The sequence below is a fragment of the Callorhinus ursinus genome, unplaced genomic scaffold (assembly GCF_003265705.2).
Source record: "Callorhinus ursinus isolate GAN/ISIS: 27379988/994484 unplaced genomic scaffold, GSC_fseal_2.0 scaffold16, whole genome shotgun sequence".
NCBI lineage: Eukaryota > Metazoa > Chordata > Mammalia > Carnivora > Otariidae > Callorhinus > Callorhinus ursinus.
Genome location: NW_027397078.1, coordinates 28631233 through 28649721, shown reverse-complemented (window position 1 = coordinate 28649721; position 18489 = coordinate 28631233). Strand labels below are relative to the sequence as shown.

The following is an 18489-nucleotide window of genomic DNA, read 5'->3' as shown; positions in this document are numbered from 1 at the left end:
CACAATCAGTGCTCAATATATAGGGTTAAATGAATGAATGACTTTGTTTATGTCCATATGTCCTACATTGCTCTTGGACACGCAAATCAACATCACCCCGATGCAAATAACTCCCAAATTCCTATTTCTAAGCCGTATGTTCCAGATTTACAACCGCCTCCAGGCCAACATGTCCCAAACCATCCAGGCCAGCTGCTACTTGTGACCTGGGCATCTGACCTCTGACCCTTTGCCTCTCTTTTTCTTCACCCTTCCCATTCAATTAGCAGCAGCATCTCACTTCCATCCCTACCTTTTAATGGCCCTGCTCACTCCTATGAGGAGTGCTCTTCTCAGGAGTTGCCTAGTCATAGAGGTGGGAGGAATCAACAAGTTCTCTCAGCTGAGCCTCCTGCCACTGTCAAAGTCCTTCTTCTAGCCATTCTGGCATCTGGTCATGCTTTGAACTTTTGCTATGAATACTTTTGGTGACACCGGTAGGGAATCTTCTCATGAGACAATTCTTACGGTTAGGAAATTCACTGTTATACTTAACTGAAATCCTTTTATTCACACAGATGCACACAATAGCTTTTTCTCATGGAACATGACTGGCATGAAAATGTGTAAGGATGTATCCAATCCTCTATGGTTTTACTGTTCATCCTATTTTCTGGGTTTCCTCCTGAGTGGAGGATTATACCTCACCCTGCTGAGCTCAGATATGGTTGGGTGACTAGCTCTGGTTTATGGAAATTGAGAAGACGTGACATGTGTCTCTTCTGGGTAGAAGTTTTGAGAGCCAGTTTAAATGATCTCTTTGCCCTCTACCATGGTAAGTTCCTGACAGAGGGTATTACATCAGTCTGAGTGCCAGAGTGAAGATGACATGGAGCAGAGCCCCAACCAGTGAGGGACCTGTAGTGTAAACAAGGTGACTTGAATCACTTCAAGTTCTTGGAATGTGGAGGTTGATGTTTGTTATATTAATAAAACATAACCTAGCCCACTCCAAGTTAGTCTGGCTTTTCCCCGAACTCTTTTAATCATTCTTCACAAATTGTAATTTCAGCCTCTCACCATTCTGACCATTCCCCTGGATTGCACCCATTTTTGACACTATTCCCCTTAAATGGGGAGCCCAAATCTGAACCCTGTACCCCAAGTGCAATCCCAGTAGCCCACAACCAGCCCTTTGACCTGGGAAGTCACTCAATAGAGCCCAGAGTTGTTTTTATGTTTGTGTATGCTTTTATTATTTTTAAAAAATTTTTATTTATTTATTTGACACAGACACAGCAAGAGAGGGAACACATGTGGCGGAGAGGGAGAAGTAGGCCTCCCGCTGAGCAGGGACGGGTTCGATCCCAGCCAGGGTCCTGGGATCATGTCATGACCTGAGCGGAAGGCAGACGCTTAACGACTGAGCCATCCAGGTGCCCCTGTGTATGCTTTTATTATCAGCTGTGTTATGCTGTCGTTAACTCACGTTGAGCTTGTGAACCAATAACTAGAGCTAGAGGCCTTTTCCACTGATCTCTCAATATTTACCTGGGAAACCGATTTTTAGATCGTAGCTCAAGTAGACAGGACTGCATTTTACAACTGTTACATGATCTCTTTAAGACAAGTTAGCAGCGGAACCATTTAAAGAAACCAGATGTTCCGTCTTTTGGCTCCGACCATGCTGTAAATCTTCATTATTCCGTGTACTGAGCGAAGGCTGCACCGGCAGGACTGGGCGCACGGCAGGTGACCTACACGATCGTGCACGCCTACTCGAAGTTGCTAAACCTAAGGAAAAGGTCATTTTCCCGCGGGGCCCTGGAGGCGGGGCTCCACTTTCCCAGGCCGACGCACTCATGGTCCGGTATCCCCACCCTTCCGTGGCGTGGTGACGGAAGGAGCCTCCAGCCCCCGCCGTCTCTGGCGCCGACACCCAATGAGCGGTCGCGGGCCTTTTCGGTGGGCGGGGCACACCCTGGGAGCCAGCCTGGTTGGCCTGCGGCCCGGCGCGGCGCATGACGTCTTTCCGTTGCCTCCCGTCGTGCTGCGGTTAAGGCGTGGCGTCCCCTCCGGGCGCCTGAAGGAGACTTGAAGATTCCTGGGACGCGCGGGTGGAGTCTTTGGGAGTAGCCGCCGCCACTGCTGCCACTGCCACTGCCGACAATCCATGAGGAAAATGCTCGCCGCTGTCTCTCGCGTGTTGTCGGGCGTCGCCCAGAAGCCGGTGAGGCAGCGTGGGCGGCCCGGGGTAGGGCGCGAGCGGGGCCGAGGCGGGGCCCGGGGCCAAGGCGGGGCCCGATCCCGGAGGACGCCAGAGGACGGCCCGAGTCTGGGGGCGCGCCGTTTGGCGCCGCCTAGGGCGCTGCGGAGCGTCCGGAGAGCCGCGGGCCTTTTGTTTTGCCTTCGCTCCTGGTACTCCGCTCCCGGCCCCGGGACGAGCGGCTGCCGGGCCCTTCTGCAGCGAATGGGGGAGGGGAGCTCCACAAGGTCCGCGGGGAGGTTAGCCGCGGCTCCCGGCTCCGGCTAACGTAGGTGTGCTCTAGAAGTGCCCGTTCTTTTACTGCGGACAGAAGAGGGGGCCTTGGGCATCGCCGAGTCTCCAGTTGATCCTGCCCGTTCATTTTAAATCTTCCTAATTTCATTCTTCTTGACTGAGAGGCCATGTACTATGTTAAGAGCGTGAAATCCGGAGACTGGTCCTGTTCAAACACCTGCCTCACCATTTACTAGCCCTGTCACCTTGGGCAAGTTTTTGTTTTTGTTTTAAATCTCCCGTGCTCGGTTTCCTTCTCTCTAAAGAGGAGATAATTAGGAATATTCACCCCGTGGGGGTGTCGTGAAGCTTAAACGCGTGACACATGTTAACCTTTTAACACGTATGTTAAATGTTATTTCAGTGCCCAGTTGGGTATACATTTGTGGAACACCTGCACCCAGCTCTGTAGGGTTAAGTCCGGGTCATGCTCACCAGAAACTACCCCCCCCTTTCCCTCAACGTTGAGTTTTCTTGGCAGTCACTTCAAGAGCAGTCAAGCAGAACCCAGAGGAAACCGCCCTCCCGCTTAAACACACACGCTTAGGGTAAAAGTAGCTGAAGAAAACAGCAGTGGTGCTTGGGAGGGTGGGGTTAGAGGTTAGCACTATTTATGGGTCCAGCTTGTAGATGTGCCTAAGGCCTTCAAGCATTTTGACCTCTAAGTATGGGGAGATAGTATTACTGGGTTCAACTGCAGCCAAGCTTGACTTGCAGTTCAAGTTCTAGTAATAACTCCCAGGATTTTGGGGCAGTTCTGCTTAGTGTGGGCAGAGATCGTTGAAAGGAGGTATATACTCTTCTGGGAATCTCTTTGACTGAAATAACTACAAAACAATTTGGTTCATCAGTTACTAGCATTTAATTGCAACTAGATCCACCTGAAGGATAAGCCCATTTCAGTTTTATTTCTGTATATCACATGATATATCCAACATTTCTTGAGCTCTTAATGTGTGTCAGGCACTAGGCTGTTTAATCTCCACATCTTCGCTTTTTAGTTGAATGTAAGTCATGGAAACATGTTTTCAACTTTATATGAGGGTCTTAGGTCTGTATCATGTTAAAGTTAAAGGCCTGCAGTAGAAAAGAAAAACTTTGATAGAATTGGTGGTGTTCTGTAGTAAGAAAACTGGTGTGTGCATTTTCAAATTACTGTCACCTCTGTGTCCCTAGGAGCAGAGAGAAGTCATTACTTAATATCAAAGGCTCATTTGCTTGGCTGCCCAAAATACTCCTGCTTGTGTTTTCCATTCTTCCAGCGATGCGTTGGCATGAAATGCAAATTGCACTTTATCTCAATAAAACTTTGGCCTCTTCAAAAATCACATAATATCGCCCAAATCAAATAGAAATGATTTTTGAGTTACAGTAATTTGTTAACTGGATAAAACCAGAGTGAAATATAACTTCATTTAGTCAAAAATTGTTATTGAGAGAAAAGATTATTACAACGGAAATGGATTCCTGTATATAACATTTATTTAATTACTTTTTAAAATAAGAATTAGAGACAGAGTTAGTGCTCCTTACTTTGAGCCGGCCCTCTTTTTTTGGCTATTTTGCTTGTTTTTCCTGTTGCTTGCATATGTGGCATTAATTATAGTAAAGCACAGAAAAATATTTTGAAGAATTATGTATTAACTGTAGATTGTGTGTGTTTGTGGGCCGAAACCCTGTTTAATATCTCCCCGTCCTTGCAACAGAGCAAATCAGGTAATCGGTGTTTCCATAAACTGTAATTATTGATGAGATGTCTCCAGAGTGCTTAGCGCACTTTAGGCTCTTGGGTCTAGTGTGCTTATTTATCAGGTTTCAGTTGTGTTAACACTGGCTAGAGTGTTCAAAGTGTTTGTTTTAGAATCATCAGAGACCTGTACTTTCTTTTTTGAACCTGTACTTCTTAATGCTAAAAAAGATCATTGTCAGATAAAGGAAAACACACTTGAAACTGTCAGGAACTGGACAAGTTTCATACTCCATAACTTGCCAGGTTCCCAGTGATTCTGGGTTTGACACATAGATCTGCAAAAGTGTCTTTAAAAATTAAGTAAGCACGTCAGATGTTAATACCATCAAGACAGGGACAACCACTTTCTAAGCATAGGTGATACAAACAGGTTTAAGGAATTTGTCTTTTAACAAACTCATTGTATAAAGTAGGTGTAGTATTTAATATCTTTGAGAACCTAAGGGAAAATGTTCCTGTAATTGATTACAGTGTTCACTTCTCAGGGGTTACTAGGGGCTGGCCTAGGTAGAAGACTTGGGACATTTGGTCTCCCTCTTTTCTCCCATGGTTTGCCACCCTTCAGCCATCCCACCAAAACCTTTAGAAATTGGATGCACTTCCTACAAAATGACAGTCTCTAAAATGAAAGCAGAAGGCCCAGTGTAACTTCAGTTGCTTAAGTACCTGTGATTTCATCTTTGAGGTTGAGTGTTTTCAGAGTTATTTCACAGATGAAATTACATTTAAAATTGTTATTGTTTGTATTTTCATTATGATCGTTTGAGAATTTCACTACCAGTATACTTTTGACTTTTTAAGTAATAGGGAAGATTTTTAATTTATACTGGTAGAATCTGGAATTTTTGAACTGTTTTCCCTCTTTGACTTGAATGGTTCCCATGTATTTAGGAACGTAAAAGTTTTTATTTTTCAAAATGTGAATGGGTTCGTCCATGGTCTTTCAAAGAGGAATCCTATTTAACAGAGAAGCTTTTTAGGGCTCTTCAGAGAAAATGAAAGGTAATTTTTTCAACAACCTCAACAGTTATAAATTATGATACACTCATACTTTTGATAGGACTTTTAGCTTCTTTAACTTAACTCAGCTCCTTTTACCCATTATATAAGTGATTCCTCTTATTTTTGAGATGGATAGTAATGAAACAGGGAGAAAGGGATGTGAGTAGCTTTCCGGCAGTCGTAGTCTTTGACCTTGCCTTTCTGCTCTTTATTATATAGAATTGTCGTCATTCTTGGTTTCAACTTTAAGATGGAGAATTTACCTCTTCTCGGTTATGGTTGGTTACTAGCTGGTTTGGTCTCTAGTTTTATTTATTAAGTTTTTATTTGAATTCCAATTAGTTGACATACAGTGTAATATTAGTTTCAGGTGTATGATTTTAGTGTTTCAACAAGGTCTCGTTTTTTGTTTTTTTTTAAAGATTTATTTATTTGACAGACAGCGAGAGAGGGAACACAGCAGGGGGAGTGGGAGAGGGAGAAGCAAGCTTCCCGCCGAGCAGGGAGCCCAATGCGGGGCTCGATCCCTGGACCCTGGGATCACGACCTGAGCCGAAGGCAGACGCCTAACGACTGAGCCACCCAGGCGCCCCAGCAAGGTCTCTAGTTTTAAATATTTCTGAAAACTACAGTTTTTGTAGCTGTATCTGGAAATTCATTTTGCATTACAAGGAAAATTTCTGGCCCCACAATGTAATTGTTAACTGGCAAAAATAACTGGTCTGTTTCATGATTGCCAAACATCGCCTTTAGTTTGTCACCTCACCCTGCTTAGCTTTACTTCTTTCCAAATTCCTCAGTTTTCTTCACATATTCTTAAGTATACTAGTGGATTCTCTCTGCCTCTAACTTAAGCATTTATTTCTAGTCTTTAAGCATTTTTCCTACAGCAAGGTCATTGTCTTGTTGGCTTTATCAGATAATGGTATGTTGATGGGTGAAGAGATAAGTAGATAATAGGTTTTTGTACACTTGGAGGGGCCCTTAGCAGGTCAACTTTAACCCTTCTCACCAGGATCAAGTCCAGTGTTAGAGGTTGGATGGTAAGGTAAGAATACACTGTAGGAGTACATCAAAAGTACTTTTTGTGGGATTTGAAGAATATGCTTCAAGTCTCCATGAAAAGAAGTCATGTCAATTTACATATCAGTGTTTGAAAACGTGGCAGAATGTGGCTAAAATAATACAGTAATAGTAATTGGTAAATCTTTGTGGTCTAATCTGGACCTTAGCCATCACGTAGAGTACTTCTGTTGTGAGCAGGTATGTTCAATCGAAAAAGTGGAAAGGAAACATTTCCCCTGCTTTTTACCACCCAAGCAGTAACAGCTGCCCAAACAGCAAGAAGGGAACGCTGGTTGCAGAGAACATCTCTCCCTTCTGAGGCTTGTATCTCATACTTTGAGTAGTTTAAAATATGTTTCTTATGGAGCCATTTCATAGAATAGTGGTTGGCCTGAAATAGGAATTGGATCATAGTTTTATATGAAGAATAATTATGAAAGTAAAGCTTTGGCTTGTTCAGTGTCTGGTGATGACTGTAGATAGCAGAAATAAAGCCCACAGGTTATCTAGTCTCTCCATTTTGGCCATTAACTTCATTCTATTTTCACTGTAATTTCTTTGGGAACAAAATGGCCACGTGGATGGGTTTGATTTTTGTCTCCTTTCTCTTTCTGCTGTTACCCTTCAGAAGTGGGTATGATCATATTTCATTGGCCAGAGCATGGATTCATTTTGAAGGCAAGATCCCAACACAGTAAAGAGAATGGAGGATACACCCGTGAATATGTTGGGGCTTATGAAAATTCCAGAACTGCATCCTATCACTGATTAATAATAATAATGACTTTCAAAAATATCTGACAATAAAAAGTACTGATATGTTTGTATATTTTGGTCTTTCAAGGCAAGCAGAGTGCTCGTGGCCTCCCGTAATTTTGCAAATGATGCTACATTTGAAATTAAGGTAAGAAGTGTTTTGCTTTGTGTTAGTAATTTTTCCACAGGTACACAAGCCCGGCGTCAGGCTACCTGCTCAGTGGGGAGTCTGCTTCTCCCTCTCCTGCTCCTCCTGCTTGTGCTCACTCGCTCTCAAATAAATAAAATCTTTAAAAAGTTTCTTACAACGTTTCTTTGAAAGTTTGTCTTTCAACCTATAACTCATTTGACTTCCATGGATTTTTGGTGAAAGTCATCTTAGATTTCTTTCCTCTAAAACTTGATCCTCTTGCACAGTGAGCTTTATGATTTAAGGAGTCAGAAGCAATATGTGGCATCTCTTATGTGCTCCTCTGCTGGTTTTTGAGTTAATTATTATTGCAATAAGATAATAGATCCTACAGTGGGTTGTGAGCGTTCATATTGTAGTAACTGGAAATTAACTGTCTGATTCCATTTCAGAAATGCGATCTTCATCGGCTAGAAGAGGGCCCTCCTGTCACCACAGTGCTCACCAGGGAGGACGGGCTCAGGTACTACAGGATGATGCAGACTGTTCGCCGGATGGAGTTAAAGGCAGATCAGCTGTATAAACAGAAAATCATTCGTGGTTTCTGTCACTTGTGTGATGGTCAGGTGAGTGGTGGTTTTGTAATAAAACCACGTTAGATGTAGGAATTTAAGTATGGTTTGTAGTTACTGGTTTTTACCCCGCCTTATGCGTCTAAAGGATTCGAGGCCGGCCTATCAGAATAAAGACGGGCATGCTGAGGCCTGCTACGAAGCTTATGCTAAGGAAGTCACGCACGCTTCCCGTTGCTGGTGTCCTGCGCCTTGATGGCTTTGTGATCACCTGTAGTGCTTCTACTTGTGGGCAAAAGGGTTTTCACTTTGTGTTTTGTTTTGTGGGTTTAGGCCAAGGGTTACAAGTTCAAATGCCTGTGGGCACCAGCTGGGTGGAATAAATGAGTGAAGAAGGCGGGACTGGTAGTGGACTGGCGTCGGCAGGCCCGGCCCACCGGGGGACACCATCACTTGGTTCCAGCCAGTTGGTGCCATATGGAAATCTGAGGTTAATGCTTCCTGTTTTTGGTTCCTCAAGAGAAAACAGAAGTGTCTATTTTCCTATGAAATTCTCCCAGTATTAATGTTGACATCTAGTTCAGGATTTTTTTTTTCCAAATCACTGTACTGGCTTGAAATAGTACATCTGTGAATTTCCAGTTTGTAGTTTCTGGCTTGAACTTTACCCTTTGTTCTGTTTCCGATGAAAAATAGAGCTCCTCTTGTGGTTATTGAGAGTTCTACTAGGCCAAATTTTCATAATAGGCTGGGGATTTTATCTAGAAATGTGTATTGTATTGACTCATTACTGCTTCTTCCTTTAATGTAGGAAGCTTGTTGTGTGGGCCTGGAGGCCGGCATAAATCCCACAGACCATCTTATCACAGCCTACCGGGCTCATGGCTTTACCTTTACCCGTGGACTTTCTGTCCGAGAAATTCTCGCAGAGCTTACAGGTTTGCTATTGATTTTCAAAAAGGGGAAATTAGTGAAATAAATGCAGATTTCTCATAGTAAGATGCTGTTCCAATTTAATATTAAAACTTTTCTGAGTATTAAAAACGCCTCTCCCTTTTGGTGCTTTGGTACCTCTGTTGTGCTTTTGAGGGAACTGACCATTTTTGAGGTCATCTGGCCCTTCAGGTGAAAGTTTAAAAATGTTAGCTTCGTAAAATCAGAATACTGTTTGTCATTCAAGCATGCCAGTAGAAATTAGCAATCATAGAACGTAAATTGAGAGTAGGAGCATTTCATTGTATGCAATCTCAGTTCTAGGAATCTTTAATATTCCCTTTGTCCCCCTTGACTCTTGAACTGTTCTTGAACTGGTACCACTGGAAGATGTTTGTAACTGGCCAAAAAAAAAAAAAATGTCCAGGGTACCATGATACTAACATCTAAAGGAAACTCAGTGGTTGGAGAGCTGGAAAGCTCAAGGACATGGGACTGGATTAACCTTCATTTAAAGGACCAGGAGATAAGGGTGGAATATGTATTTGCATAGAGGGAAGGGTGCTTATGGAATTGAATTAGCCTGTGAGTTCTAGTGGTTGAACCTCTAAGTAAACACTTGGGGTGTGGTTTTCTTTTATATATTTGGTTTTTGATGTGTATGTGCACATGCTGTCATCTGTAGGACGAAGAGGAGGCTGTGCTAAAGGAAAAGGTGGATCGATGCATATGTATGCCAAGAACTTCTACGGGGGCAATGGCATCGTTGGAGCTCAGGTGATCCACGCTGAGGATGGGGATTGCATGCTTTCCTAGATTTGGCCCTGGACCGTATCTTAACATTTCATACCCCGGAGAACTTCCCTCTGAAGTATTTTAGTCCTTTGGGGGCTTGGTGTACTTCAAAAGACCTATTGCTTCCTAGCCGACCATTTGATCAGTTAATAGATTTGGACAATGATTTAAAATTCTTCTTTTTAGGTTTTTGTTATGTTTTTATAAGTAAGCAAGAGCCCCTAGCAGCGGCCTATACCTCCACCTTTTCATTTATATTTAAGTACATTAATTGCTTTGGGACATCCACCTAGCCCTTCTTCTCCCTGCTATAGACTGTGGATGCAGGTATCTGAGGAGGAAAGGCAGGTGATCAGGATCATAGGGGCCACGTTAGAAATCATTTGAGCTTTTGTGGTTATATAGTACTTTTTGTTCTCATCAGTTAGTGAATAATGAAGTAACGGCGTGGGTGTGATATGTAAGTGATGAATCACTAAATTCTCCTCCTGAAACCAGTATTATGCTATATGTTAACTAATTAAAAAAAAGTTAAAAAAAATTTGAAAGGAAAAATGAAGAACGGCATAAAATTATAACTAGATTGTTTGGCCTACTTTGTAATGTGATGCTGCTGTATGTTAAAAAAACACCTAGGTTTCATGTTTTGGCTCTTGACTAGTTGAATCTTTATAGAAGTGTTACTGTTTGATGGTTGAAATAGAAGGATTATTCATGTTGCTTTACCAGTTTGATTATAACATTGGGGGTAGGGTAGTTAGGGGTAGGGGCACGGTAGGGAGTTTGTGGTGATAGTGTAATTTCTGTCTTAAATTCTGGCCAGGACTTAAAATTCAGAGCATTAATTTCTCCCCTCATGGATTTCCGTGGTGCTTTCTTGGTTGGCCTCACTGCCAGGTGCCCCTGGGAGCAGGGATTGCGCTGGCCTGTAAGTACAACGGAAAGGACGAGGTCTGCTTGACTCTGTATGGCGATGGTGCTGCCAATCAGGTGAGTGTGTGTCTCTTGACTTGGAATAACCTTTGCGGTTTTATCTCCAGAGTGTTGAACAGGCATAATTCCATTTGTAGAGAAGTAGTCTGTTGCTTAGTAGTTGAAGGAGCCATTCGGGGCAGGCTAGAATTTGGTTTTACGGCCACATTACAGGTTTACTTGGTGGCGTGTGGCACAAGTGCTTCATACAGGCACTCCTGTGGAGGAGCTCGCCTCTGCCTCTGCCTCAGCACTTCACAAACGCTCTGGGGGTGAAGGACCTTTTTACATCTTAACCCAGGGCAAACTAGTTCTTACATGAGTCCTATAATGTGCAGACTCCCCTCGTGGTTTCTGAGCCTGGCTCTTTCTGTACTTTTCCTGTCATGCTCGTAGTCCTCACCAGTCCGTGGACAACACTCCGAGGCCCTGCTCTGGATGCTGATTCTCAGACATTGGCTCACTCTGGTTATCCAGTGGGCCCGATGGCATTTACAGTAAAGCATTAAAGTAGGTAGCCACAAAGTTTTACATGTTGATCTTTTCCTAATGTATTCTATACCACTGCTTTGGCCCCACTGAAACGAGTGGTATTTGGTTTGTCACTTTCTTTGGTTGCAAAAAGAGATGATGCTTGTCGTTTTTTCCTCCCCCACTCCCCAACACACACAGTCCTCTGCCTTAAAAAGCTCCGATGTGGAAGGTGAAGCTTTTCTTGTTTTTTGAAAGCTTTTGTGCCAGGGAGAGCGGCAGCTTTTGGGGACGATGGAGAAATCTAGAGAAAAATAGCCAAATAATACTTGAACTTTTTATACACACTTCCAGGGTCAGATATTTGAAGCTTACAACATGGCAGCTTTGTGGAAATTGCCATGTATTTTCATCTGTGAGAATAACCGCTATGGAATGGGAACGTCTGTTGAGAGAGCAGCGGCTAGCACTGATTACTACAAGAGAGGCGACTTCATTCCTGGGCTGAGGGTGAGGACACCTGACGTGAGGCTGGGGCTACCCCTTTGCGGCTTGTGTGGGTCCTTGACCATCTCAGACAAATGGAAGAGTTCTCTGTTCTTAGCACACGAACGGGTCCTGTAACTTAAAAATGGTTTGACGCAGTTTGATTTATGCTCTGCCCTTTTCTTTGTATGAACAGGTGGATGGAATGGATATCTTGTGTGTCCGGGAGGCAACAAGATTTGCAGCTGCTTACTGTAGATCTGGAAAGGTAAGACTTTTTTTTTTTAGGCCTCTGGGCTAATCTATTGACATTTATCTTAACATTAAAAGAAAGCCTTCCATGTGTCTATTGTAGCTCTTCAGGGGTGGCTGGTAACTGAGGAGGCGTGTATAAGGTAGAAGAAGAGTCCAGTGAATCGGGTCCCTTTGTAAATACCCTGGTCTTGGTAGCTCACCTCTTGGGAAACATCCCACGTTGCCCCCATTTGGGGTGAATCTTTCCTTTGAGCGCTCCCTTTAACATTTTGCCTTGTGGTTTGATTAATTATGTGCCTCCAACCTCTACCCCTCCTCCCCATTAATTCTAAGCCCCTTGAGTGAGCAGATGGGCGACCCCCACAATGCTTAGCACAGAACTTTGCTTGGATGATAGGTGTTCAGTGTAAGCTTGTCTTCTGTAAGTTAAGTGTTACGGTTAAAGAGTGTCATCTTAGTCTTGGTGTTTCAGTCCTGAGAATCTTGACCTTTCAGGTAGAGTAGTAGAGGGAGAGGGAACAGTGAGGTTGGCTTAGGTGCCATCAGAGCTAGTAGAAAGGATGGTGTTCTCCCTCAGTTGGTGTTCACAGCCCAGGAGGCATGTCTCTAGGGTTTACCTTTCCCTGACATCCCCTGTGCGGTAGGATTTGGCTAGCAGTGATGCAAATGGGAAATGGGGGTGGAGCAGGGAGGGAGATGGAGAGGGGCTGCATGTGAGGAAAGAGGAATGAAATCGAGTATGGCTGAGGGGGCAGTGAGCTCAGCCGTCTACACTGGGACTCCCAAGACTAGAGGTCCAGGCTTGGGCGGTGAGTGTCATTCCCCTCTTCCCCAGTTCCTGAAAGAACATGCAAGGTACAAACTTACATGGAAACAGGATCGCTGGTTTATAGTATGTGTTGACTTTCACAGCCTGATTTTGGAATTAGGGGAGAGTCTAGAAACCCCCTTAGCCCAACCCACTGTGTTTTCCAGTAGCTCCTGGATGGCATAGAACAGAAAAATAGGTGACACTTAGTGAGGGATTGACGTGTGCCAGTCAGGCGATGCAGTAAGCACTTCTGTGTTAATCAGCACAACCCTTGAGTTAGGTCCCTCACCTGTAAAACAGTAACCTAAGGCACAGAGCAGTTAAGGGTATGTAGCTACTGTACAGGAAAGCGCAGATTGGATCCCAGGTGCTTGGGCTGAGAGCCAGGCCTCGCCCATCCCTCAACTGCTGCACCAAACTGCCCAGGGGTCCTAGATCTCCCCTCTCCGGAGCCTCAGTGTTCAAAGTTGTCTTCTGGAAGGGGGCTAGTATATATAGCAGGAGGAAGCTGTCTTGGGGGTGGTTTGGCTGGCCAGCAGAGTCACAGGGCTACTCCTCAGACGTTGCAGTGACCACCAACTTTGTCACATGCTAGCCGGACCTGCGCGGGCGGATGGGGTGTCAGCCCCTCTGAAACTGCATGAAGTGGGGGTGAGGTAGAGATTGACCTGTCCACCCTTCCGCACTTTCCAGCACACCTAGAGGTTTGCTTTTAGGCTTATTCTGTGCGATTTTGTAGTGGTATTTTTCTCTAGCTTTTTAAAAGGATCCAAATGCTTGTAGATCATTTCATCTGTGAAAGGCAGTGGGCGGGGGGAACTAGCTTTATTGACCCTGAAGATAATACCTGCTTTCTAATAGGTTTTTCTGCATTAAATCTCAGCTGTTTTATAGGATGATTATTTATCAAAGGCAATGCCGATGAAATATTTAAGATCAGTGGGCTCTATAACTTGTTCAATGTCTTTTTGATTTTAAATGAGAACGATGAAACATGGAATACATAGGTTTTAGCTAATAGGAAATTCTTGACACCTCAGCCAACTTAGAATCTGATGAGAACTATCTTTGACTCTGAAAGGATATGCTGTGCCCATTGTGTCTCCACTGGGTTCTGTTTTAGGGGCCCATACTGATGGAGCTACAGACTTACCGTTACCATGGACACAGCATGAGCGACCCCGGTGTCAGGTATGGTCTTGGGAAATCAGAGTGTGGTGTCCCAAGTGGGTGGGCTTTGTGTGGTTCCACTCACATGAAAAAGCAAAGCATTTCGACATTTGCTTTGGAAGCCAGACACCAGTGGGCTTCATTCAGTGAATTAGTTGGTGTTGAGTAGGTATTTGACTCTTTGCCGGGGAGCATTCTGAAATTCCCTATAATATGTACTGTGTTCATGTTAGCGTGACCAGCAATAAATTGGAGAGACGGGGCACCTGGCTGGCTCGGGGTAGAATTTGTGAATTCAGGTCTCAGATTAGGGGTAGAAGTTGCTTTTAAAAATTGCAGAGAGAAATTGTTTCACAAACCAGGTCGATGGTGTAGAGTACATATATTCAGGGGCATGTAGCTTTTGTAGGCATTACCCCAATAGAGTCGGAATTTGAAAACCTGGCTGGTAAGGAGTGAGGCCACCCGGCAACCTGGAGCATGCAGTATGTCGAAATCAGTCAAAACATGGTAGGTTACACTAGGAAGATAGGGAAGATAGTTTTACTAGTCCCCTTAGTAACTCGGGCATGTAATGCTGCCATCCCAAAGTAGATTTAGTCGGGAGTAAGCCAGCCCTAACAAGCCTGGGAGTAGATTAGAGTTTGAAGGGAAAATGTTACAAAGGGCAACTTACAGGGAAAAATAACTTGGTGTTTTCAGAACAGTAGAGCCCTCCGTAAATGATAACAGGTTTCAAAGATGTAGGACAAGGATGTACAGTTGACCTTTGAACGACACAGGTTTGAACGGCACGGGTCCTCTTTACACAGGGATTTTCTTTTTCAATAAAACAGTACTATTCTGTATTTTCTCTGGCTGTAACACTTCTGGCTTATGTTAATACAGCATATAATGCATGTAACATACAAAATATCTATTATTAGTAAGACTTGTTTTTCGGGAGTCAAAATTGGCAGATTTTCAACTGTTTATGGGGGTGTGTTGGCGCTCTTAAGCCCCACGTTGTATTCTAGGATCACGAATGGGAAAACCTACGGTCCAAGTTTTTGCTGGCCCCACTTCTCTGGGCTCCAGAACTTATTTCCTGCTTGGCATTCCGCCACCTTCCAGTCTACAGTTCTCACCACCCACCTAAAATGGCACATAAAGCAGCTCTACCACTTTCTTCATATCCTACATCTCGATCAAAGCAGCAAATAAAAGCTTAGCCCCTGTTAGAATGCCTGAGAAGGCAGAGGAATTGCCAGGGCAGAGTTTTCTATGAAAGATCTAGAATGTTAGAGGCAGCATTCTTGTATCTATCTTGAGAGGATAATGGCTCTGTGTCAAACTGTCAGAAACCTCCGTCTGTAGTTCACAGAAAACTGTTCTGACCTACTTGTTTGCCTCCCTCTAGTTACCGAACACGAGAAGAGATTCAGGAAGTAAGAAGTAAGAGTGACCCTATTATGCTTCTCAAGGATAGAATGGTGAACAGCAATCTGGCCAGTGTTGAAGAATTAAAGGTAGGCTCAACCGGTGTTTCTGCACCCAGAGAGCTGCCGCTCCTGGGGGAGCTACCTCGGTCAGGGGGAAAGGATGGATTGTAGTGTCATAGGACACTATGAAGCAGTCCTGTTTGCTTAGCCTTGCAACCCAGTAGCACAATTCTGTGTTCCTAAAAATAGACTTTAGGTATTCATCATTGTTCCCATTGGTAACCCCCCAAATATTCCTGTGGATCATTGCCATTTAAACACCTCTTCAAAAATAGTACTTCTAGTCCTAGAAGAGTTCTAGTTCCATACTGGCAACATGTTCCAAGTAGAACTAGTTGGCATTCTAAGCTGCTGTTTATTCAAAAACCTCTTGAACTGTAATCTGATTTTTAGGAAATTGATGTTGAAGTGAGGAAAGAAATTGAGGATGCTGCCCAGTTTGCCACTGCTGATCCTGAACCGCCTTTGGAAGAACTAGGCTATCACATTTACAGCAGCGATCCACCTTTTGAAGTTCGGGGTGCAAATCAGTGGATCAAGTTTAAGTCCATCAGTTAACAGGAGAGTGCACGTGATGGATGGTTACACCTTCAGTGGGCTGTTGGACTCCCAACTGTAAGGGACTCTGTTCTCAACTTTGTTAAGGAAGAAAACCACATAAAAAGAATGTAGGCTAAGATAGTAAGTGCATGTGTTTTGTACAGTGCATTAAAAGGTGTTACTGCACACTTAAGTGTGAATATTATATAAGATTTTAGATTTCAAATTATTTCCTTAAAATGGTTCTATTTCTTTTAATAACAGTATTTGCTAAATAGTACACAAATCAAAAGCCATTCCTACCTTTGAGGGGAGCGTGAGCATTCCCTTGACCTTTGCAAGGGCCCATGCACACCCCTCATCAGCGTAGGGGCTGAAGCCTCTTTACAGTGACCGTCATTTCTCAATAAAATATTATCTCCAGGGAGGGGGGTAGAAGGACAATTCCAGTTTTTCTAAATACTTTATTTTTAAGTAATCTCTACACCCAACGTGGGGCTCGAACTCATGATGCTGAGATCAAGAGTCGCACACTCCACTGACTGCACCAGCTGGGTGCCCCGACACCACCATTTTTAAATAAGACCATAATCATTTCAACAGCCAAATAACTTAAGTTTTCTTCATTTATACATTAAATACAAAGCTATTTTCTTAATAGTTTTCTATTTACATTCATATCAAACATTAAATACAAGGCATATTACCAATTTTATCTTTTTAAGTACAATGCCAGTTTATAGTAACCTATGGTCTAAAACAGTGATGCCCAGCCCACCCTGTTACTTTAGACACCTGTTTCACAGGTGTACTGAGTTTTCCACTGAAGCAACATTGAAATTCGTTTTAAAGAATTCCACAATATTCTGGGACGTCAAAATTAGAGTTCAGTCACTGTTCTCACAATACGTAAAGTTCTACTCACCTTTAAAACATGTTAAGTAACAGGTTTTAAAAAAAAAAACCCATCCCACGTCAGTAATTGTTTAAAACTTCAATTTCTTAAATAATGCGGTCTTCCTTGTGTCAACGCAATGGAATTTGTGTTATGTTAACAGAAGTTTTACCAAAGATGCCAGCTCTTGGCTCCCTCTGTCCCCTGGCCTAGCCGACTGGTTCAGCCTCATCTTGGGAGGCCAGGGACCCCTGAGCCCTCCGGTATTGGGAGACTGCTGTCCAGAGCCTGCAGAGGAGACCACCACTAGGAAACAATCAAGAGTCGTCTTTAAAGAGTCGTAAGAAGAGAGAATTTCAAAGTCACACCACCAAATACTTATTTAAGAGCCCTTATGTCAAAAGCTACAGTATATAACTCTAGACTTGTCTAGATTGCCAAAATGCAGTTCCTAACTTAAATAGAGCTCTGTCCCCGTGTATTTGGGCTCCAGCAGGAGTGGCACATGGCCTCAGAGGCATGTACAGGAGGGCCAGGTGGCTGTGTGCAGGGCAGGCTGAGGAAAGAAGGGCTGGAGAGAGTCCGGAGGGCAGAGGACTGCTGAGGGGGTTGGGGGGAGCTCTGGGGTTTCACATCCCTTTGGTACCCAACTTTACCGGAAGAAAACTCCAGAGCTGGAGGGGAAGGTGGGTAGTTGGTTTTCTGACTAAGCCACGGATAAGAAAATTAATTTCAATGAAGGGGGAGAGTGACCACCACTTTGTTTTCTGATTTAGAAGCACAATCACAGGAAAAAAGTCATTTTCTATTACAATGTTTTGAAGCCTTTCTTACCGTAGTCTAAGGTGTCTTAGATCTTCCTTAGTGATGTCATTAAGAATATCAGAAAGGGTATAGCCCTCTTCAATAATCTGAAACAAATATCAAATACAGAAGAGCTAAGCTGCTTGTAATAATGACTTAGGAATTTTTTTTTTTTTTGGTCACAGATTTACCTTTTCTATTGTACTCGCATCTGCTCCTTGAAGTTGTAACCAGTCTATGAGCTCTTGATCAGTTTTTTGCCCCTGAGACCCAGGAGGGGATGCTGGGTTCTCTGTAGTATCTGCAATGATGAGAAATTTGTTTTGTTGTGTATTAATGTTTAACAGTAAAACTCTTCAAAAGTAACAGATTGGATGAAATAAACTATTACATACAACATAAGTGTGATTTGAAAGGATATGAGTTAAACCTGTCTGAGCTGCTCTAATCCACAGTCCGTAGTTCCTGGATTCACTTTCCAGAGATTAAAGGGACCACAGGTAAGGGTAATGTTACTTACTTGGGAATTTGATGTGCTTTATGTCTACCACTTTAAATGCTTAGTCCAGTCTTTAAAATGCTTTTTATAAGGAATCCCATCCTTAACTGCACTGGAAATCAAATGAGGACATGGGACTCAGTACTGAGATTTTTGTGTCAGTGCTTATCCATCCCACATTCCAAGAGGTGGCTGGCTGCAGCTGTTTCGTAAGTGGCACGAAATGGATTAGGTTTACTAAGGTTTCATTTCTGCAGTCACCCTTTTTAGGTATGTAGTGCTGTGAACTTTGATGAGCAGTCATGTAACCATCCAGATGACAAATTTCCATCACCCCCAGAAGTTCTTGCAGCCTTTTACAATCAATCCCCTCCCCCCATCCTGATGCTTTCTGTCCCTCCAAGTTTTGCCTTTAACAGAGTATTGCATCAGTATTCCATATCGAGGGACTCATGGTGTGTAGCCTTTTGAATCGGCCTTCACTGAGCATAATGCGTTTGTGATTCATCCACGTTTTTTTGAAGGTACCAGTGGTTTTCTATTACTGACGAGTATTCCAGACTATACTGGAGTACTTACTGCTT

At 43.5% G+C, this 18489-nt stretch overlaps 2 protein-coding genes across 4 annotated transcripts in view; one reads left to right on the top strand and one right to left on the bottom strand.

Moving 5' to 3' along the window:
* The first annotated feature begins 2022 nt into the window (after positions 1–2022).
* PDHA1 (pyruvate dehydrogenase E1 subunit alpha 1) lies at positions 2023–17808 on the top strand. Its single transcript, XM_025857359.2, has 11 exons — positions 2023–2209; positions 7180–7239; positions 7674–7847; positions 8605–8731; positions 9412–9503; positions 10419–10511; positions 11319–11474; positions 11647–11718; positions 13640–13707; positions 15086–15194; positions 15561–17808. The coding sequence occupies exons 1-11, from the start codon at positions 2153–2155 to the stop codon at positions 15723–15725; spliced, it is 1173 nt and encodes a 390-aa protein (XP_025713144.1). The 5' UTR covers positions 2023–2152; the 3' UTR covers positions 15726–17808.
* The window catches only part of MAP3K15 (mitogen-activated protein kinase kinase kinase 15), a 118439-nt gene continuing 116106 nt past the window's right edge, over positions 16157–18489 (bottom strand). For all 3 annotated transcript variants that reach the window (XM_073902014.1, XM_025857355.2, XM_073902015.1), the window contains 3 exons: positions 17598–17707; positions 17437–17513; positions 16157–16908 (listed from right to left, as the gene is read on the bottom strand). In XM_073902014.1, the coding sequence (XP_073758115.1) occupies positions 16812–16908; positions 17437–17513; positions 17598–17707 (284 nt within the window). In that variant the 3' untranslated portion in view covers positions 16157–16811. The remainder of the gene's footprint in view (positions 16909–17436; positions 17514–17597; positions 17708–18489) is intronic.

What these genes read in the sequence shown, in the direction of transcription:
- PDHA1 (XM_025857359.2), top strand. Translation starts at nt 2,153, where the DNA reads ATGAGGAAAATGCTCGCCGCTGTCTCTCGCGTGTTGTCGGGCGTCGCC. An exon ending in ATGCTACATTTGAAATTAAG is followed by an intron (nt 7,240 to 7,673) that starts GTAAGAAGTGTT and finishes ATTCCATTTCAG; the next exon opens with AAATGCGATCTTCATCGGCT. An exon ending in AATTCTCGCAGAGCTTACAG is followed by an intron (nt 8,732 to 9,411) that starts GTTTGCTATTGA and finishes TGTCATCTGTAG; the next exon opens with GACGAAGAGGAGGCTGTGCT.